This window comes from Gambusia affinis, linkage group LG23, assembly GCF_019740435.1.
Source record: "Gambusia affinis linkage group LG23, SWU_Gaff_1.0, whole genome shotgun sequence".
NCBI classification, from domain to species: domain Eukaryota; kingdom Metazoa; phylum Chordata; class Actinopteri; order Cyprinodontiformes; family Poeciliidae; genus Gambusia; species Gambusia affinis.
This window is the reverse complement of record NC_057890.1, coordinates 6,746,125-6,768,903: the sequence shown is the minus strand read 5'-3', so window position 1 is coordinate 6,768,903 and position 22,779 is coordinate 6,746,125. Positions and strand designations below refer to the sequence as shown.

At 39.4% G+C, this 22,779-nt stretch overlaps 1 protein-coding gene across 5 annotated transcripts in view; it reads right to left on the bottom strand.

Annotated features, from left to right (window-relative positions):
- Positions 1-281: 281 nt before the first annotated feature.
- Positions 282-22,779, bottom strand: part of LOC122826454 (protein phosphatase 1H-like) — a 149,543-nt gene continuing 127,045 nt past the window's right edge. For 4 of the 5 annotated variants that reach the window (XM_044108324.1, XM_044108322.1, XM_044108323.1 and 1 more), the window contains exons 4-12: positions 15,208-15,394; positions 12,007-12,378; positions 10,412-10,524; positions 10,230-10,314; positions 9,361-9,479; positions 7,231-7,294; positions 5,975-6,082; positions 4,451-4,602; positions 282-4,348 (exon numbers count right to left, since the gene is read on the bottom strand). In XM_044108324.1, the coding sequence (XP_043964259.1) occupies positions 4,201-4,348; positions 4,451-4,602; positions 5,975-6,082; positions 7,231-7,294; positions 9,361-9,479; positions 10,230-10,314; positions 10,412-10,524; positions 12,007-12,378; positions 15,208-15,318 (1,272 nt within the window). In that variant the 5' untranslated portion in view covers positions 15,319-15,394 and the 3' untranslated portion in view covers positions 282-4,200. Of the gene's footprint in view, positions 4,349-4,450; positions 4,603-5,974; positions 6,083-7,230; positions 7,295-9,360; positions 9,480-10,229; positions 10,315-10,411; positions 10,525-12,006; positions 12,379-15,207; positions 15,395-20,748; positions 21,331-22,779 lie in introns of those variants that run through there. The other variant, XM_044108318.1, reaches the window with a different exon arrangement.

The window sequence follows — 22,779 nt, the reverse complement described above, 5'->3', positions numbered from 1 at the left end:
GGCACAGAGATTTCAAATTTAGATGTTTACATACCTTTCCTGAGACTACCTTCAAACTGTAAAGCTTGGGTCAAACATTTTGAATATTTTTCCTCAAGCTAGCACCTCTAAACACTAGCTAGCAGCAGATAAATCTATAACATAAACAGCATCAGTAATGTACTGCACCTCCTTTGTGCTTGTTCTTTCTGAGACGGCCTGCAGCTGAAAGCAGGACAGATTTCAGCAACTCATTCTGATTGGTAGCTTTTAGTATTCAATTATCTGAATGAGACGAATTGTATTGTTTGACATGGATCTTTATTGTGTTTTTTTTGATTCCTGGGTAAGAAACACTGAAGGTAAACATCGCTTGTCTCCTTCCGACGTCAAGCTTGTGCGAGGAGACATCAAAATAGTAGTTTATCACCCAATGAGGTCGTGCTCCTTTATAAAATTACATCTCACATTCACATTGAAGTAAAGGTAGCACGATAGTTAGCTAAGAACAACCCCCCCCAACTAGGCCTCAAAGTCGATCGTTGCTACAAAAAAATCCCCCTCAGCTTCACAAGTTTCCTAACCTGGTAGTGTCACGTAGGCAAAAACAGAACAGCGATTATAGCACAGCAAAAACGACAACAATCAGGTAGATGGAACTGGATTAAAGACTTCATGTACAGCTAGTCGTAAATTCATAGCCGAACCTGAGCCGATGTGCAAAAGTTGGGTGATGACACAAATAAATCGTACTTCACATTCTTCTACGAAAGGGTCTCAATCACGTTCAGATGACTCGGGATGTAATATAAACATGTCATTAATTAGCAAATGGGATTTCTTCAATGGAAGGTACAAGAGGAGCACAGCACCAGGAAATAAAAAAAAAAAAACAGCTGCTGCTCTGATGTAATGCAGATGGTTTCAAAAAAGGTCCAAGACGGTTAACTTCGGTGCAACAAATATCGGACAGCAGAAGGAGTATGAACTGTTGATTGTAAGTGCATTCATAAGAAACGAGATATAAACTTTTAGTGTATTTCATCAATAATAGTTTAATTTTGATTTACCTGAATCTTAAGGCTGAACGAAGTTAAATTAGCTAAAATAAGCTATGCTAAGACATTTTAAGCTAAGCATCTGATTGTTTTATGGTGATAACGTTTTCAGTTTATTGTTCAGACACAATACAACTTTAAAAATACACTTCTGAGTTTAAAGTTCGGTTCATTTCAAAGCCCATAAAGAGTTTGGCTTAGCCTCATATTAATCTCAGGCCCAAACTATGGTAAATTAGCTAAAATGAGCTAAGCTAAGCTACATTGAGCTAAGCAGCAGCTTGCTGAAACTTTCTTTATAGTTGTAGGTTGTACAATACATTTTTGGAGATAATTAAATTTTGAAAATACACTTTAGATCTAAAATCTAACACCTTAGTGCATTTCAAATAAGCTAAGTAATATTTGTTGTTTATTTACCCTTTCTCTCTCAAAGGGTTATACATTTTTATCTAAAAAAGAAACTAAACTGTGTTATTCTGCTGCAATATTTGGAGGCAATATTACGCTTTGTATTGTTACACTTTTTAACAGATGAGGAACAGGATAAGAAAGTTTATTTCAAGGTCGCGACCTGGACCTTCCCCGATCTCAGGGCAAAATTAAGTTAAAATAGCTGATCTAAACTACATCAAGAGAAACGTCTATTGTTGAAATTTTAGTAAAAAATTCTGTTTATTGATAAAGAGAAACAATAGTACTTTTTTAGAGTATATTGATACTTTAGCTTCACCAGGGTAACCATCAACAATTTAACAAAAATCCATCAAAAAGCCCTTTTTTTAACTCCTTAACTATTAGCTGCTAATGCTATTAGCTTTGTAGCCTTATTGCTTTGATATGTTTTATTCTCTGCAGATGCTCTAACATTCAGATTTATTCACCAATTTTTTATTTATTTTTTCTTAGAATGGTTATTCATTTGAAGTTTTTTAAATTGTTTAAAAAAACATCCTTCTCAATTTTTTAAAATAAGCTCATTTTAAAACTTAGCAATTAGCATTTTTTTTTAATTATTATTTTGTTAATGGATGCTTCTCTGATCTTCTGCTAAACTCTTTAGACTCAGTTCTCCTTTTAAAGCCCAGCAAATGAACTCAAACTGGCACAAGCATGCAAAAAAAATTGTCTATATTAGGGTTGTAAAAATTCATAAGCAATTGTTTATGTCATCCTGCAGCTTTTGCAAGAAATTTCTGGATGCTTCCAAAGCTAGGAAATCCCACGGTCTTATAAACATCTGGCTCGGACATTCATGACAGAAATTACGAGATGCATTACATAAATAAAAAGCTCATAAAAAAGAAACAGCAAAATTAAACCATTGCACCGTCGCTCATCCCAGGCCTAAAACAAATTACTGCATATACTAAAAACTACATCCACACATCGAGATACTTTCAGCCGAGGCAGTTGGTGTCGACCTAAAGCTTCTGAAAACATAAAACAGAGCAAAACGGGGGGAAAAAAAGAGAAGCTTTTACATATTTTAAGAATGATTATATTTTAGGTTTAGCTATTTATTACATTCTCCCTGCTGCAGGGAATATTTGCCTCCACGCTTTTCATATCTTGGCTCTTGAATGCAACTACACTGGTGCGCAATTCATTAAGTCCAACATGGAGTCTGTGCAGGGATTTATATACCGATGGAAATTTGATGCGATAACTTTTGGTTGGCTTAGATTGGCACGAAAAAAAATAAATAAATAAATAAAAAAAAGTGCATTTGTATGACGGATTTCGAAATGTACAAAAACTTCACTTTTTGCAGTTTTTGTAGTCATAAAATTAAAACTTGTTTGAATTTGGATGTTTTTAACCAGTGATTCAGAGGATTTCGTTTGAGCTTTTTCTATACAAGCGAGCTCTGAATCATTCTAGCATCTTAAAAAGCTCAATGTTAGCTGGCTTAATCGGACAGGACCAAAAACGTGGTACGTATAAACAGATCAGGCGTCGGACTGATAATGATTGAACAGCCGACAAAAAAATAAATAAATAAAATAAAATAAAAAAAAATCTTTGAAAGACTTTCAGGAAGCATGGAAAGCTACAGCTCTAAATCCCTTTGAAAGGTAACAGGAAAATCTGACGCTTCAGAAGAAAAAAAAACAGGAAAAAAAAGAGGAGTTACAGTTCAGCAGACGTCGGGTTGAAAAAAAAAGTTTTTTTGCAAGACCCTGATTTTGGATCAAAAGTATTCATACACTGTTTTGGTTAATTTTGTACTATAAAGGAGCTGAAGATGGAAGCTTATAAATAGAAAAAGGATGGAAGAGTACAAAAGCGTGCCATGGCGAAACATAGTAGTGGCAGTATGGTGCTGTGTTGATGCTATAATCCACAGGGGACAGGGAAGTGTTCCTATTAAAAGGCTCAATCCAGGTCCAGACTCAAATCCAGTGCAACATGAGAAAATGGGAAAAAGCTTAAAGTGCTTGGGATACCTTAGCAAAGCAATGCAAAGCAAATAAAAAATATGATTTTTTTTTGTTTTGTTGTTTTTTTAAAAGTGCATCGTTAAAGAACATTAACTCATGTCTGTTAGTGTGCAACACAGTGAAAAGATAAAACCGTAGACAAATTAAATACTAACCAAACTTTATGTGAGCCCAGCAGTGTAAACTTTAGAACCAACTTTTAGCACATAAATGTCGGTTCAGGAGGTTTTTAACTTCAATCGGGTTGCCTTCAACGGTCACGCCGTTTGTCCGAGGACGCCGTTCGTCAGCAACTGAGCCTTCAAACGCCACATTGTGGCAAAACGGAGAGAAGAAGAAATAGAAACAAAAAAAGCAGCCGACCTGTCAGCTGGGTCCAGGTTCAGACGACGGAGGTATGATTCTTGAAACAAGATCGACCAAACAGGACAGAAGAGAAAGAAAGGGTGAGAAAAGTAGGACAAGAAAGAAGTTTTTCTTCCCTCACCTCCTTATTTCAGACGTCCGGTTGTAGCTTTGGGAATCGCCGCCTTTTAAAACCTTCAAATATCAGTTTCTTCAATTTTAAACTGATTCAGAAGCACCGGCAGAGTCTGTTTATATGTTTTTTTTTCTTTTCTTAAAAGGGAAATAAATAAAATAGGTAATCAGAAGGAGTTTTCAGTGTTCAGGACTCATCGATCCGGTTCACGTTTACGCCCCACCCTGCGGAGACCGGGTCAGGGCTGCCGGTTGCCGTACATCAAGGGGACGATGAAGACGGAGATGTCGTCTCCGGAGCCCAGCCGCTCGTTGGTGATCCTCCAGCCTCGGTCTCTCAGCACGCCCCGCGCTCGCATCACCAGGTCTTGGGCCGCCATCGTGTACCTACGAGCAGAATTACCCTTCGGACTCATTCCCGTGTCGGAGAGTGGACAGAGAGGAAGAGGGGAAAGCCCAAACCACGCGGAGGAGAGCAGGAATCCTCACCTGTGCAGGTCGTCGGGGTCGCAGTTGGACAGGAAAGTGCTGACGGATTCGGCTACCTCCTCGTTGGTCAGGACGTCCCAGAGGCCGTCGGTTCCCATCACCATGACGTCGTCGGTGCCGTGTTCGTGCTGCGTCAGGTTATACACCTTCACCTGTGGAAACGCCGAACGCCTTTGTTCAGTCCATGTCTTCGAATGATTTGACATGGTTTTTTTTTCTTGAAGTAACTTATCAGACGCCGGGAGACTCACGTCTGCGTCACCGACGGTTGCGGACGGTCAAATAAATCGGGTTAAAGCGACGTCGTTTTTGTGAGATTCTAATTTGAAAGCCACATTTTAAATGATACAAGTTGTCCAACAATTTTTTATTTGTAATTAATGGCCTACTGTTCCTTCAAAGATTTAAAAACAGGGCTCCAGCACATTTGTTACAGAGTCCTTTTTGTGAAAACGTTAATATATAACCTAGAGGAATTTGTGTAGAGAGCAAACTTTACATAAACCCCATGCCAAGAGGAAAAAATGCAGGAACGGATGGACAGAAGGACACAAGAAATTAAATGAGGAATTAAGGGAGAGAAGGCAGATAAAAAAAAGACACAAAGGACAAAAGGAAAGAAGGAAGGAAACATGAAATTAACTGTGGAAGGGGAGGCGGGGAAATAAAGACACCAAAAATAAGAATGATTAAAAAATTAAAAGGTACAAAAAGAATGAGAACGATATGAAGAAAACACAGACGGGAAGAAGGAATTATGTAAGGAAGGGTATAAGAAAGAGAAGGAAGAAATAATCCAAGCGAGGGAGGATGGATTGGAGAAAAAGAAAAGGCAGATCAGTCAGTGGAAGATAGAAGTGAGATGCTCTAAACTCGTGCCAAAAACTAGCAAATTGTGTCACCAAAATACTTTTTTTTGTTGTTGTTGTTTGCTTTTATCTTGTTTCTTATACAAACTAACTCCCTGTGTGTTTCCAAAGTGCCCGGTCCTCCACACGCCGCTTTGTTCTGGATGTTTCCATGACTTAAGGAATTGAACGGCGTTGTGGTAGCACCCTGATACAAACAACACACAGGAGACTTCGCTGAGCGCCGCGTTAGCGAGCGGAGGAGGAGGCAGGAGGTTTGACGCGAACCCGCCATGAACCCTGGCGATAATGAATTAAAGATCAAGCGCGGAGCTCAAGAGAGGGAAAGAGAAAACTCTATAAGATGAACTACTTCGGGAGATGAAAGCGCTTTGAATCCAGAGCCAGACGGTTCAGACAGGTGAGTTCAAGTTTTCCGGCGGCAGAGAAGCAGCGTGATGAGTGCGGTGCATATAGAGGAGGACATCGTGCCTCCTATACAGCGAGACATGAAATAAATACACAACTCTGCCACGAGCAACAGGAGCAGAGCAGCATGGACCAGCGAGCCGGGATGGAAAATCAGATCTCTGGAAGCAGATTCAGCTTCTCAGAAATCTTCTTTTCCTCATTTCTTTCATTTGGAGTTAAATAACAGAGAGGTGTTTTCTCTGACCTCGGGAATACAGGACAGGAACGGCTTGATGTAAATGTTGGAGTCGTGAACTTTGAGGTCGTGGTCACCGAGCCCCCGGGTCACTCCGATGGTTGCCAGAACCCGCGCCTGATTAAAAAAACACAAAACAAAAAAAACCAAAACACGTGAATGACTGACTTTAGGCGCCCAGATTTATGCCCGATCATGTGAAACGTGAACGCTCCAGGCATTTAAATATGAAAAATAAAATGTGTGCAAGTGTAATATCTGCTTCCGAAGCCCTGGATCGACTCCTCTACGATGTGCTGACATCTTCTTTTGAAAATAGCAGCTTTTATTGAAACCGAGGCAAACTGGTTCATGCAATGTTTGCACTGGAGAGGTGACTGAGTTCATGTCTGGCTGCCGACATGCGCCGTCTAAAACTCGGCGTTAAAATCCTCTTCCTGCGTCTGAAGTTTTGAAACTCAGCCTTACGTTTATGAATTAAGTGGACAGAATTTTCCAGGATGGACAATTGTACAATTTTTTAATACGAATCAACTGTATTTGAGAAAAAATAAATAAATTTTGTAAGATCAAGTTCGGATCATCTGATGCCTGTTTACATAATTACCCCAATTAGATAATATTTTCTTAACCTGAACCCTACTATACTTGCTGATTCATACCTGGTTAAAATTATTTAAGTGATAAAATGTGTGGAAATGAGAATAGTAAATGTGTAGTAAATTAGAATACATCCCCTGATGAGTTTGTCAGACTAAATAGTTTGAGAATAACAGACTTTTAGAAGCTATTAAACAGCCCAAGATTTTAAAAAGATATTTTTAATTGGTCTGATGTAATATACTCATGTTAAATGATTTGTTTTCATTAGGTGTTGGCAGAAAATCATCGTGACTAAGAGAAGTAAAGTTGGTAAACCATCCCTCTTTGTCTAATTAATCTATGTAATGTGATGGAGTTACTGAAATGCATAAATTTGCAAAAATAATCTTTTTTTTTTAAAAAAAAAAAACAGATCTGCATCTAAAATACTCCAGAGAAAACTCAATTGGAAAAGCTGACATATCTGGGTGCAACGCTACTTGGCTCGGTATTGGCTGGCGTGTGAAAGCAGAGTCAGTGAGTGAATGGTATGCATGCCACACTTTCCAGATTTCAATTTATTAAAAAAGGAGGAACTCGGTAGAGAATTTTGCCTCCACCTAACAATTATTACTACTTTGTGCATGTTGGTCGTAAAAACAGAACCAGTTCTGACTAGTTACCTTTTTGCCTTCGCCGTAAATAAGAGGAAACTTGAGATCTTCATCCTCTAAAGTCTTGTATGCCCTTGAAGATAATAAAAAAAAGACTTTAAAGTAAAGCATAACCTGCCACCCTTCATTAATGGAAGGTCAACAAATACACCACAATACGTGTATTAATTGAATTAATTTAAAGGCAAAGACAAGTGGAATTTTGAAAAACATTTGAGACTAATTGATATGTTGGCTATAAATGAATATAAATTGGTATGGCTAAGTTATGAGAAGTTATGCTACAAATATAATGATGTAGAGACGTAGCTACCTTATTGTAAAAATGAAGTAAGATGATTGACTAAAAATTAGCATCAAACAAATGAGGTCAGCTTCACCAACATTAGCAACATGTCAGGAACAGCAGTTCTTTAAACAGATGATAATAAACATCAGCGAGTGAACTAACAGTATTCAACAAAAAAATAGAATAGAATAGCTTTTTTTTGTTTTCAAGCTAATAAAAAAGCGTTAACAGCATCAAGGAATGATATTTACAATATAGCATTTCTTCTATGACTAGTCTTTTAAATAACTAAAAATTAGCAACACAAACATTTAAAACTAGTGACCATTCTACAACTAAAGAGAAATTTATTGATCAAATAGGTAAAGACCAAAAACAAAACAAGAATATTTTATGCATGTATAAATGCTAGCTGAACATTTAAAGGAAAAAGTAGCATTTGAAGCTTTTCATGCTAGCCCAAAGCTAACCCGTAGCTGTCTGACCACAACACACATTTTTTTTAGTCTTCTTTTATATATATATATATATATATATATATAAAATGTTCATTTTCAACACCTTTTTGAATTGAAAATGAACCAAAATGTGTTGAAAATGTGACTTCAAAATCTGCAAATCTTGTCCAATTTAGGCTAAACAAAGACCAATTAGCTCACTTAATACATCACTTTAGACGTTTATTTAGATTTCTATGTTTAGATGAGGTACTTGAAAAAGGATATAAACTATAGGCCTCCTAGGGAAAGGTATGTATAAAATGTTTTACTACAATTTTTTCCTGACAGCAACAAAATGACAAAAAAAAAAATAATTATTCCAGCTTTTTTGACCATAGATTATTTTCTGCATACAGTTATAGCCTCAAAAAACAAATATTTTGCAATTATCAAAAATGCTTCACAACAACTTTTACTTTGGTTAGGGCAAATATGCTGCTAATGATATTTCCCGTCCTCATTTTATACAAAAAATGAATAGATTGTTATTTTAGGGCTTGCTTTTTTTTTGTCAGATTGTCAACAACTACAGCAAAGGTCAGAGGAATTTGGTCAAATTAATATAAATAACACTTAATTCAGATTCCCTTTAAAAAAAAAACCACACATTTGTTTGCAGAAAAAGACAATACTGAGAACAAGAGGCTGGGAGAGTATGAAGCGTTCAAAGCACAAATTCAAAGAGCAAATCTGAAAAAACACATTCAAAACTTTGATGTCGGCTTCAAAAACCTCGTAGCCGCTTGCTGATGTGCTTCAACCGACGAGATCAGATTTGGCACCAAAAGTCAGAGGAAAACATTGAACAACTTCAAACGGCTTCACATCCACCCAGAGTTCCTTCTCCTCTGTCAGACTGTGCTTCTGTCTGGCCATTAGTCTTTCTTCGACGCAAGCGGTGAACTTTTCATGACCTCCCCGGCGCCCAAAGCAGCAGATTCTGTCTGTCTCTCTGTTTTTTTGTGCCTTTAAGCAGGAAAGTGTGAAACGCCAGCATCAGCAGTCCTCCCACCCCTTCTCGTTCAGCCTCTCGTCACACTCTGAATTGTCTTCCTAGTCTTTAAAATAATCCCTGAGCACAATCCCGCTCTCCACAATGACACGTCTTGTTTAAAACGCGTCATCTGTCTGTCGGTTTCTGCTGCATGGACCGTATGGAACGGCAGAAGAAAAAAAAATAAAAAATTAAATAAATGTCATAACCAGACCTGAAAGAACTCCAGCTTGTTCTATGGGGGTGATGCAAATCTTAGCCCAAACATGCAACACTTGCAACGCTCAGAGTTTACTCCTCATTACGGAGAGGAGCTAGTTTGAAAATGGCAGCACTCTGCGACGGAGGAAACTCACCACCCGTTCATGGTGAAGTCCCTGTAGAGCATCCTCTTGCCCACCTCCTTCCTCTGGACCCTGCGGGGGAACTCCAGGTGCGTGAACTCGTTCCCCAACAGCTGCGGCTGCATGTAGCCCTGCAGGACGGACGACGACGCTTCCAGTCAGTCAGAGAAACTTTCAAACAGCTCAGGTTTTCTCGTTTGAACTTTTTCCACATTTTGTTGACCACAAAGTACTTTATGTGACAGACTAACGAAAAGAAGTGCACAGGACATTCCTGAACGTTTCTGGAAAGTGTGCACTTCTTAACCCGCATTTCCCCCGATGCCCCTAAATAAAATCTAGAGAAAAAAAAAGAAGAATATAACACATGAACCTTCATTCCCAAAGTGGGAAATGTGAATGTTGCATAAGACATAAAAGATATGCTCACAAAAAAATCATAAACAAAATTAGTAAGAATCAATGTATGCATAATATACTGAAAATGTTATTTCTGCTCAATTTACATTTGAATTAACTTAACACTGCAAGCTTGTGCTAAAAAAGTAAACGGAGGTCTCACCAACTCCACTGTGAAATATGGTGGTGGCAGCATCATGCTTTGGATTTTTTTATATATATAAAAAGAACCTTAAAAGTGCAGTATGGATTTATATACATTTATTCTGATGCCCCCAAATAAAATCCAGGCTAAACATCTGGAAATATCAGGAGAAAACATGCAAGACTTTTTCCTTCCCCTTTACAAATAAAGCACTACTTCCGCCATAAAACACATTAAAAGTTTGTGTTTGTAATGTGACAATGTGTGGAGATGTGTTTTGAAAAGGAGAATAAAGTAAAAAAAACAACAAAAAAAACAAAACAAAAAACTGTCCAACCAGGAACTGCAGTCGCTGCCGTTCTGACTCTGGCGTGAACTCCGTCGACATGGAAACGATCTCGCCGTCTCTAATGATGATGGCCCTGCAGGACGCGGACGTGGAAGTTTTGCGATGAGAAACGACAGAAGCTCCTCAGTCATCAAAGATGCTTTGACTTCGCAGCCGAGTCTGAAACGTACCTGCTGTCGCCTGCGTTCCCGACGTACAACTTCCCCAGCAGGTAAACCACGGTGAGCGCCGTGCATCCGCCGCTGATGCTGTACACTTGTTTCTCCCTCTCGATCTGGGCGTCCTGAGAAAAAGGAAACCAGCAGACGGTTTGATGGCACACAGCGTAAGACGACGATCAGAAAATCTCCAAAGTTCCCAGAATCATGTTTTCGTTTCACAATAGATCCAACAGATGAGTTTGTTGCTAAAAAAAATAAATCAAAAAATAAATGTAACCAAATTAGCTAAACTGACATGCAGGACAGAAAAGCATTTTCCTCTGTACAACATTCTCAAATTTATGTGAGTGGTTATTTTTCTTCAACAGCAACATAAATAATTCAGATATTATATTTTATAAAGGTTCCCATTTTAAATATAAGAGCTTCTTTTCACTGTAAGGATAGCAGAAACGGGGGTTTAGCTTACAAGAAGCTTCGTCGATTTTATTTTCTGAGCCTCAGCTTGCAAAGCCTACCACTGCCATCTAGTGGACACACAGCAGAAATGCACCCCAACGTCTTAAAAAAAAAACCCCTCAACCTCTAAAAAATGAACTCTCTAGTAGTTATTTTAATGAGAAAATAAATATTTGAAACATCTGGAAAATCCCTTTTCCATGGAATGAGAAGTGAGTGATACAGTACCAGTAATGGAAACATGAGACATCTCATGTGTGTTGTTGCCTCTTACTCATAATTTTGAATACCGTCACGAATAAAGATTGGAGTCACAATTTTCCAGAGAGGCTAACTCTTCCCAAAACCCAGGGATGTTTATGCGAATTTTCCCGCTTAATAGCACAATGCGTCACAAAACAAAACAGATCATGAAATGTCAAAGCTACAGGGGCCATTCTCAAGAAGAGAGGAGATACACGAGAAAGTCAACACACTCCCTGTTTTCTATGACTAAGAAAACAGGGAGGGGTCACCGTAGGTCAGGGCTCAGAGATGATTTTAAAAAAAATAAAAAGGCTATGACGAAGAAGTGCCGGTCAAAACTGTAAATCTAGACTCCTTCAAAGGAAGTGGCAAAAAAAAAAAACAACAAAAAAACCAATGTAATTTTTTTTCCGAAACTACAAAAAGAGCTTTAAAATAAATTAGGGAGCAGTATTTATCAAGTTGCAGATCAGCTAAATAAATTTTTTAGAAGGTTTTGATTTAGTGTTGTCACAATAAAGTCCAATTAATGATGCTGAAAACCCCTAAAACTCTCTGTATTGTCAGAAATTTTTATTTTTTACTATTTTTCTCAACTTTGTTTTGATAAACATCAGGAAACTTGAAAATAGGATTAAATGCAGCTACAGTGTGCATTTTAGGGATACAAACCACAACTGTTGGTGTGACTGGTGTACTAAAGAAGAGTTTTATAAATGGAAAGGAGTTTTTGGAGCATGATTTGTGTTTCTGTGGTTATCGTTGCTGTTCCATGCAATCACTACAGTAACAAACAGTTTGTATTGTCGCTTTTTACCGCCGTGATAAAACCTGAAGTCTGTATTTCTAACAATTTGAGGTCCCTGAATGCCTCCTAAGCCTCGTCCTCCATCACGCACCATCTCCTTGAAGGCGTTCTCTATTGCTCCGATCACCAGGCTCTCGTGTTGGACCTTCTTCTCCATGTAGAAGCGCGGCGGAGGCAGAGTGCTGCTCGGCGAGCTCGGGGCGCCGGCAGCCCCCCGCAGCGAGGCGGCCCGCGTCAGGGCGCGGTGCGGCCCCGGGGGGTTTCCCTGCATGTAGGGGCTGCTGTCGGGCTCCTCACCCAGCACGGTGGGGGGCGGCGAGTGGCAGTTGCGCAGGATCTCTATGACGGCTTGAAGCTGGCAGGCGATGTGGTGCTGCAGCAGGCGGGAGGCGACGACGGCCACGCCTGAGCCGGCGTGGCCGTCGAACAAAGCCCAGTAGTGGAAAACGAGCCCTTCGCTCTCCTGCAGATGAAATGTGGACGTGTAAAACTTGGTGGGATGGAAGCCTAACAATATAACTCACCATTCCTATAATGAACATGAAAGGTCGGGCACTTATCTATTGTATTGTTTACATTTCATAGGAAGTTTGAATTATTGTTGCCACAAGAAATTCCAGTTAATTATGTTTCAAACTCCGCTAAAGGGACCCTATTATGGATAGCTTTGCTATTTTCCCTGCTGTTTGTTTCATGAAAGCAATCAGTAAATACCAATACATTTTAAAATAAAGGTAACCTGTGAAATTTACTCATACAAATCACTCTGACTTATACATTACAAATGGGAAAGATTTTCAAGAGAACTATTTGTGTTTGTGGGGCTGTAATTGCTGTAACACACATTCACAAAGTTACCTAACAAAGACGTAATAAAGACTTCTTATCGTCACGTTTATTGTTATCGCAACAAATATCGTGATAAAACCTTAAGCCCGTATCGCCCAGTCCTACGCTGAACTAAGCCTGAGCAATTTTCAAGGTTTCGGCAAGTTTCAGTAGGTTCAATTTGAGACTTTTAAAAAATTTTTTGGATTTAAATTTAAGATTGAATTGTAATAATTTGAACTATTTGACAGGTTAAATACAACTTTGTCAACCTTCACTGTTGCTTTTTTTTGCTCTGGCAGCCTACTTCTGTATTTTACACCTAGATGTACTAACATCAGACTCTAGGGAGGCTCATAATAGTAACTGAAGAAGGGTTATATCTAAATATTACACCCTTATTTCAAGGCAGCTGTAGACTTTTCCATGGTGAAGGAGCTGCCAGAGAAAATGTAACAAGTGACGGAGAATACCACCAAAACCCTTGCAAAAGGGTGACGAAAAGGGTGGTTTTACTAAACACTGATTTATAAACGATCATAATATTTTTTCTGACTTATTGTTATTTAAAAAAATGTTGAAAACATTGCTTCATTTCTTTCCCACCTCAAAATTCAGCCCCATTTGAAACCACAGCAAAAACATAAAGCAGTCTGTGATTGTGAAGTGACGTTTGCAACACACTTTTTGTAGGTAAATGGGACAAAATCACACCAGGAAATGTGAGCTTGTGTATTCATACGTGTCAATATTTTGAATTAGAAGATTTTACATTCATGCAAAAGAAAAAGAGCAGCACGGACCATCAGCTGGATCCATTTCCTCCAACAATGACTGCTGGCTCTGAAGCAGCAGGCTTTGCTGCAGATGTTGGAAGGAATGCTGCAATGCAATGATGGGCATAACGGCAACGTTACGCAGAACTCCTCTGGGCTGTGCTGCTAATCTCCCTATAATGTCATCGTTAGCAGCGTTGGAGGAGGTCGTAACCGATGGCCAACGCTGGCCGGCCGGCGTTGCTGTGCAAGGAGACCCGCCATGACTCCTGCTTTCCAGCAGTGAGGTCAAATCTCCATGTAGGAGTTGTCACAGAACAGAACCCCGTTTATTTTATTTTATTTTCTGGGTGGAAACAGGGTTTACGTGTCTGTTTTATCTCTGTTTGGATGAGTCCTTGACTCCCACATCTTTGTTGTTCCTATTGCAAAGCACAAAGTGGGATTCAGGAAACGCTGCTAATTCGTCACAGTTCACCGAATGTCTGAAGAAGGTCAATGAACTCAAGTCGCCTGCATTTCACCCCTATTAGACTGGTTAAATCATGACTAATCGTTTCAAATATGATGACGCATTTATGTGATCAAAACATTTTTTTGAATATCAGAGTTTGCTGTACTGTTGCACTTTGCTCGATTTTCAAAAACCGTAACTATTTCCGTGTTATCTGACTCGCTCTGCGTACTTTAACTCCCTACAGCAGATGTCTGTGAGTGAGAGGTTTACAGTACTCTGTCAATTTTATGACGTTCAAACAAAAGCATGAGAACAACTTTTTCTGTAGGTGTTGGAACTGCACTGGAAGGAGTTAAGAACTGGATTATCAACAAGTCACATCAAAACAGAGAGCAAACACGTCAACGTTAGCCTAGCATTTTAGCAAAACGTCGTTAGCAGGATCAAGAGTTTATTGAATGTCTTGCGTTGTGACAGATAGGTGGCATTTTAGGTGATTTATTGCCGGAAGCAAGTACAAAGTTTTATAAAGCACTTTTCACAGACAATGTCACAAAGTGCTGTGCAACACAAATCAAAGTTATACAAAGTATTTGGTTGAACGCTGACCCAGATAATCAGGAGGCTGGCCGTTCACAGCCTTGTAGGTGAATACAAGAACTTTGAAACAAATTCTAAAATACACAGAGATGGTATAGGAGAGATATGAGTGACACAAACAGGTACAACAGGATGTCATCGGCGTAGATGTGATAAGAAATGTCATGAAAAGATTGAATATTTCTTGCAGGATGAGGAATATTGAAAGAAAATAATATTGGGCCAAGAACTGAGTCTTGTGGAACTCCACAGATTAGAGGAGCAGAGCAATACAGCATCTTATAGCGATCAAAATGTCACTTAGATGAAATCAGTGATACTTCAAGACACTTTTGAGAATTAGATTTTTTTCACTTTAATGAATTGACCGATTGTTACCCAGTAAGGCACGATTTCCTCTTTGCCTTGCCAAAGGAATATCACAACCACCTTTGAAATACTCGCTAAGTCAGTCATTCTGCCTGCAGATTTGTTTGAGGTCACATTAAAGCTGCATTTCATGCATCACTATTTATCAATAATGTGGCGTCATGTTAAGTGCCCATAATAATAAACAAGGGAAGCACATTAGAGTGGTATATCTGTCTTTTTTGAAAGAGAACTACATGTTTGTTTGCATCCATGTTCCTACCTCGCCCATCATGTGTTCCACGCGGAGACCCAGGGCCTCGCCGTTGGGGAGCGAGTTGCGTCTCTTGGCTGTCGGGGTCTTGCTGGGCGTGGACGGGGGACAGTAGCTCATCGGTCTCCTTCTGGCCACGACCACCTCGCAGCAGGCCTGGTCCTCATTCAACGCACTCTTACCAGCATTGATCACCCTGGAAAAAAAACAAAACAAAAAGGGGGGCATGATGTAGAGGTTCTCGGGCGATATTTAACTGGAGGCTTGCCCTCTGCTCTTTCAGAAGGAGTTTAGAAGATATTTTAGTGCCCAAGTTTGTGCCACAGATCCCAGGTGGCTGTCTGTGGATCTCTGCAAGGTCACAGCAATTACGACCTCTACATTTATCGGAAGCAGCTGCCTCTGCCAGTTTTTTTGTTTCTAATCTAAACCAAGCTGTTTGTTTGTGCTATTGCTTTGACTAGAAAGCTCTTCCTCATCGCTACTGCTGAAGGGGCCTGCAGCATCATGCATTTTCACCGGCACTGTAGATATTATTGTGTCTTGCTTAGATTAATATGTCTAATATTTGGAGCTACACGGCTGTGACTAAGCCTGTCGCAATAGCCAATGAATTGCATGATAAATGAAAACGAGGTCAATAATTTCCATCCTGATGATGATCATTTTTGAAGGGCAATTTTGTTACAGTTTATCGCAATAATTTCTGGGACAATTTTGTCATTCAGCAAAATTTGTCACTGTGACTGTGGCCAGCCTCCAGATTTTCTGGGTCAGCTTTTAACCAAATACTTTGTATAACTTTGATGCACTTTGTTTAACTAGATATGATTTGCTTATCTAATCTAATAATATGTTTTATGGGAGAAAATGAAGCACATTGTGTGCCTGACTGTAACAAAGTAGTTACATATCCATTAGCTTAATTATTCAGGACATAGATTAGAGTGCACTCCTGTTGGAGGCACTTCAGGCACTTAGCTTGTTGATATTAGCGAATCTTCATCGGTACAGACAGAGCATCTGCATAGTGTAACATGACACTAAATATTATCATCAGTTAACTTACCACAGTGAGTTACACTTTGTACTTTACACTCTAGGATTGGCTGGTGGAGCAGCAGCCCTGATGTGTTATCTCTTACTTCCACAATTTAAAAATATATTTTTAGGAATAATCAATCTCCAATCGGAGTGATTATATACTGCTTCCTCCTATTACCAAGGTTTCCACCAAAAAACTAGCTAAGCCCGGTGGTTGGGTTCTAGGGCAGCCATTCATCCAGCGGCTTCTTGTGTTTTTGAGTTAAAAAATGTTTAAAGTTCACAGGAGATTTGAAAATATCACTTAATAATGATGTGTTATTGGAAGATTAATATCTGAATATCAACTATAAAATCTTTTTTTTAAAAATGCAAACAATAAAAAAAAAGCAATGCTAAGCCTGGCGGGGGCACATGTAAAGCCTGGTGGCCCGCCAGGCTTATAACACACTGGGGGAAAACCTGTAAGAAAAAAGGCAAAAGGCTACACACCAAGACATAAAATATATATATTTAGTTAAAAGGTACAAAAAACACAGTCCTTCTGATTGTTGCATTGCAAAGCATTCCTATCACACACCCTGCATAAATTTGTTTTAGCTACCCACTCAATGTCATCAAACTTGTTGAAAAGCAGTTCAAAATAGCCAGTTTAATTAGGCTCAAGAGAACAGTGGGGAAAAAAAAGAAAAAGAAAAGAAAAAAGGAAGGCCGGTGTGTCTAACAGACGTATCTGGAGGCTGTTGTCAAAGTGTGATTGTGTGAAATTGGCAGGTCTATTATTAGACTCAAACTGTGGGCTGTTTTCTGCTCGGCGGCGTCCATGTCTGCTCCTCAACCCCAAAGATCTATTAGCTTCAGATAGAAATAGAGATAACAGGAGAAACCAATATCACTTGATCAATTTAATTCTGATGTTTAACAGTTTTTCATTCATAGATTGTTTACCTTTACACGATTAAAGGAGTTTTAGGTTTGATGTGAGTGCAAAGACTAAAAAAAGTCTAAAAAGACGTGGAACTTGGTGGTGAAGATGGTCACTGTGTTTCTTGTGTGGCTGTATCAAAAATGTTGCCAACAGTTTAAGGCGGGCGTGGCTACTGCACTGAAGTACGTTCTGTTGATAAAACTGGTGGCCTATCGCACTTATGGATGGAATATTTAGCGCTATAATAAGATCTCTCTTGGTGTTTTTCTCAAACTTTGTAATTATTGTAGTAATTTCTTGTGTCACTCAGAGCATAAAAGCCTTCAGATATGAGGAACTGAGCACAATGACTCAGCTTGGCTGTCAAAACAATATGGACCAGGCTTTCTGATTTCTATCCTATTGTTTGCTGTGCACACTTTGCACGTCTAAAGGCTGAGTGCAAAATGGCTCTTCCCACATACGCCGATGGTACATTATCTCAGCTGTGTTGCACTGAGGCTGCAGCTGGCGCCACTGTTTGCATTGGAACTGCTCCCACAACTCATTTTGTCCCGACTTCAACATTTGGAGAAAGAAAGACGTCACTGTCCTGCCAATCAAATTTTTGTTTTACTCACACCTGCCATTGTGAAACGCATCTCATTTTCTGCACTATTGTAAGGCCCATCATATTTATTTTATTATTATTATTATTATTTTTTTTTAGATTCTGTGCCAGAGAGCAGGCGCTTAGATGTAAAAGTTATTTTAGGCAAACCAGTGGGCTGCAAGATACAAAAACCGCAAATACAGTTCTTAAGAAATTAGGACGTCTAGCCAAAGTATGAATGTGTTTTCTCAAGTATGTGGATATTTAACTTTAAGTAGCAGAAAGAAATAATAAAATTAGAAAAAAATATATTTTAACCTATGCTTCTGGAAAATAATAAAATAAAAACTAACTTTTACCCACTTAAAATGACCATACAACTTAATTGGCAAAAAAGAAAAATCTTAATTTATGCTGTTTAAACTGTTTAAATTCACTTCAATAAAAAACAGGGTTCCACTGTGCCAGGTAGTGAATAATATAGCAATTCCCTCGAATGTACACTGTGTGATAGCTTTATAAAACAGCTTCTCATGAGAACAACTGCAGTTCAGATGAGACGCTGACTTTTAACTTCTTTGTATTTTATTATCAGCTGGAAGGATATTAAAGTCCAATGTGCCTCCAGAGGCAAAATGGTTCCTGTAATGAGAAGAAAAGGGGCTTTAATTACAGATAAACGCTGATCTGAGCTGAATTCATTACCTCTCGCAATCCGCTCGGGGCCCTCCGTCTCTTTTCTGAGGATTACGGCGAGATGAGCGTGCGATAAATTAAAGAACAGACGGAAAGAGGCTTGGTATTTTAGCATCAGGCAATTTAGGTTATTTCTCAAGGTTAGCAAACTTTGTTGCTACAAAAACATCTTTTTAGTAGTTGGAAATAACCCCCCAAACTTGTTAAAAGTAAGTGCAGGTCAGGAGTTGGCAGAGTTTTGTCTCCCGAGACTCGAAGTGCTCAAGAATTGTGTTTAAGACAAATTTGAAATTAGTGTTCACTACAATAATTTTCTGCCTGTTTTTCTTTATTGTAAACCACATGGCCATAGTTAACACGTAAATCACTTATAATGCCAAAAATTGCGAAGCAATGCCTTCGAAAATTAGGATTTATTTTTTTTAATGGAAACCTTTATAGTTTCCTGCTGCAGGCAGCTGCAACCCGTTGGATAAGTTGGACAGGCCAAAACAAAAGGAACAAGGTGGTGAACTGGAAGAAAAGTGACAAATGTTAAAGAAATGTGAATTCATTTGTGATGTGCACATCAAATTGTGTCGAAAAATTCTCACACCTGTGGAGGTTTGCAGCTCCTCCAGAGTTACCGTGGGGCAACTGATTAATAATAATAGATTTTCTTCCTGGATTGCTCTGAATGTAGCTCCATTTATCTTCTCATTAAGCCTGACCAGTTGAAGTGTCTCTGCTTACAAGCATCATCAGAAGTTAGATTTTGGCCTCATCTTCTTTTATACGTTTGCATATTTCTTATGCTTTTGTCTTGCCGCTGCTCCACGTAGGCTGTATTTATACATAGCTATCGTATCGTGATGTTGTATCGCATCAATGTTTACATTTTCGGATATTACAGAACAGATTTAGGGATATATCCGAACAAAAGGGGTTGGGTAATGCTGCACACACACACACACCACACCTGACAGATGTTTCATTTGTGCAAAACATTGCATCTCACTTTGTAAATCCACAAATCATGCTGGTAGAAAATGATTTTTTTGTCTTTTGTTTTTTTTTTTAAACCAACACACGTCAGACTCAGAGTTTAGGTAGATATTGGCAGTCTTTTTTTTTTAATACTCTGAATGTATTTTTCTATTAAATGCATTAACAGAAAAGAGCAGAAATTTCAGCCCATTATATCTAGTGACATTTTGGTTAGTAAGCGTACCTTCCAACAAACCCGCCTTTGAAAAGAAAAAGATGGGGTTTTTGAAAGCTGATCACTCAAAAATTAAATCAATTGGAAACTTATCTGTAATGACATTCTTTAAATATATATAAATGATTTTGCAAAACAAATGCACACTATAAATAGCTTACTTTTAAAGTCAAGGTTCTTTAAAAAATGTCACTTTGAAAAATAAAGCCAATTTCAATATTGAACAACACACATGGCATTTTTGGGATACCATATAAAAAAAAATATATGTTGAAAGCAAGCCACTTTCCCCAGCCTGCAAACTTTGTTTGTAGGAGTCTGGGACTGTCAAAGATTTATTAGGCTGCAAAAATGCTTTCATAGCCAATTTGACTGAGGAAAAAAATAAAAATAAAAAAATAAAAACTGACAAAACAGAGAATCTTTTTGACCACTCCCTAAATGTGTATTTTTCATAGGATTTCAATAAAACCTGAACTACCGGAATATTCAAAAATTTTACTTAACTCCAATCCATAACAGCACAGATTTCTAGGGGATGTAGGCATAGGAAAGGTTTTAGACCCCAACCTCTATGCAAGGTTGGTGGCACAACTACCTCACTCACTCTTTGGTTACCTAGCAGCAACCTGTTGAGTAAGGTCAGCAGCAATTTCATGTGCCTAATAACTGCTTACAAATAAAATCAACGTTGCTGAGTGAAAACTGGATAAAACAGAAAGGGTCACGTCAACAGCGCGGCAGTATTTAAAATAATAATCATTATTGATATTAGCCGATCTGAAAGGGTTATGTTCCGATTGTACGGTTTTATCAGCCATATCGTCCAACCCAAACTGATATTTGCAAGGAGAAAAAGCATCACCAATCTGCACGTGAAAACGCAGCATGTGCTCGGAGGACTGTGGTCCTTTGGATGCGCTGCACCCAGCCAAAGGCTGCGTGGATGTGGGTCACAACAGGTGCAGCCTGAGCCCCTGCAGCTTTACGTTCCCTTGGGGCCTCCAACAGCCAATGCACAGCTCAGCTATTCAGTAAGATTCGCACAAAGAACATGGGAGCTGCTTTGAGGTCAGCTGCATTACTTACTCAGCGTATCCGGTGGCCCACGGTAATCTCCTGGTTTCCTTCAGGATGAGGATGGGCCGGGCTATGTGGTCCGCGGAGCACTCGATTTCATCCGCGGACAGTCCAAGGAACTCAGGTCTCATATAGGGAAATTTCAGCGGCAAATCCGAAGACGAATTCCCGCCCGCACCGGAGCTTCCCCCGGTCATAATCCCACCCATGAACCCGGCCACGGCCGTCTTGACCCGGGTGAGCATGTTGTTGTTGCCGCCACCGCCGCCGCGCCGCGACGCTGTGTCCGTCGGCCGGTGCGCGGCGCCGCGGCTCCCTTTCCCCGGATTCCCCCCCAGCTCGTCCGCGCTGCTGCTGCTCGACGACAGGGCTCGAAAGGAAGCGGTGGCTGCTGGGGGGATGAGGATGAGGAGGAGATGGAGGAAGCTCCTCTGGTAGTTAAGGTCTCATTGATTCAGAGGAAACAACAATCAGCCGCCACCGTGCAGGGCGATGATAATAACAACAACAACAGCAGCGACGATGCTGCTGGTACACCTCCACAAAGAGTCATTGATAACTGCGTGAACGCGGAAATACGGTGGAAGATTAAAAGATCACGTGACGCATTCATGGATGAGCGCTGCAAAAAATAAAAAATAAAAATAAATAAATAAATAAATAAATAAATAAATAAATAAATAAATAAATAAATAAATAAATAAATAAATAAATAAATAAATAAATAAATAAATAATACAGCCTGCACCACGCATAAGCTGCAGGCGTTACAGTTTTAATGCAAAAAAATCTACATTTTGACTCACCACTTAATATTGGATTTAATTATTCATAACAGATTTAAGAAAAACATCTTCAGTAGTTGACAATGATAATAAATCCCATTATTTTTATTGCTCCCATAGCAGTGGGATTTAAAAGCGTGTTGAATCCTCTCTGTGGTTAGATTTAAAGGCTATTTTTTGCAGAGCAGAATGAGCAGCTTAAGGGACTTGACAGAAGGTCAAAGGTAAATCAGTCCCTGACAGACAGAGAGATCTGAGAGGACTCCCACTGCTGCCGCTCATCGGATGATGTGAAAAATGTTGGCTGTTCACATCCTAAATACGTGTAAACAGGATTTTATGAGGCCAGTGTGAAACAGTGTGCAATTGTTAGTTGATATAACAGAGGTGATAGCAATATTTTTCTTCAGAATCCGTTTTTAAATATGACTTCCAGACATTTCTGACAGTTTTGATGTCATTGTGGACATTTGTGTACTAGACATTGCACTGATTTAGTTAGGTCAAAATTCACTGGTCCATAGTTTGCATATATATATATATATATATATATATATATATATATATATATATATATATATATATATATATATATGCAATCTAGTCTCCTGGTTTTCAAGGACAACAAACAGATGAGATACAAGTATTCTTTTTCTGGTTCTCGGGTGTCCCGCCCCTTTCTAATGCCGCCATGGGCAACTGTTGTATCAAGAACCGCCACCAGTGATTATGAAAGCCAGCTCACACTTTGGGTGGATCAAAGTGACTTAAAAGCAAAATCCATTTATTGTCGCTAAAACATCCATTTGTCAGAGTGATCGGAGCCACAATTTAAGACATCCATTCAGAAAATGTGTTTGAAATTTAGATTTAGTATCTTATATACCATAAAGGGGCTGCACAGTGGCGCAGTTGGTAGAGCTGTTGCCTTGCAACAAGAAGGTCCTGGGTTCGATTCCCGGCCGGGGATCTTTCTGCATGGAGTTTGCATGTTCTCCCTGTGCATGGTGGGTTCTCTCCGGGTTCTCCGGCTTCCTCCCACAGTCCAAAAACATGACCTGACGGTCATGTTTTGATTGGTCTCTCTAAATTCTCCCTAGGTGTGAGTGTGTGTGTGCATGGTTGTTTGTCTTGTATGTCTTTGTCTGGCGACCTGTCCAGGGTGTACCCCGCCTCTCGCCCGGGACGCAGCTGGAGATAGGCACCAGCGACCCTCCCGACCCCATTTAGGGAAGAAGGGTGTAAAGAAAATGGA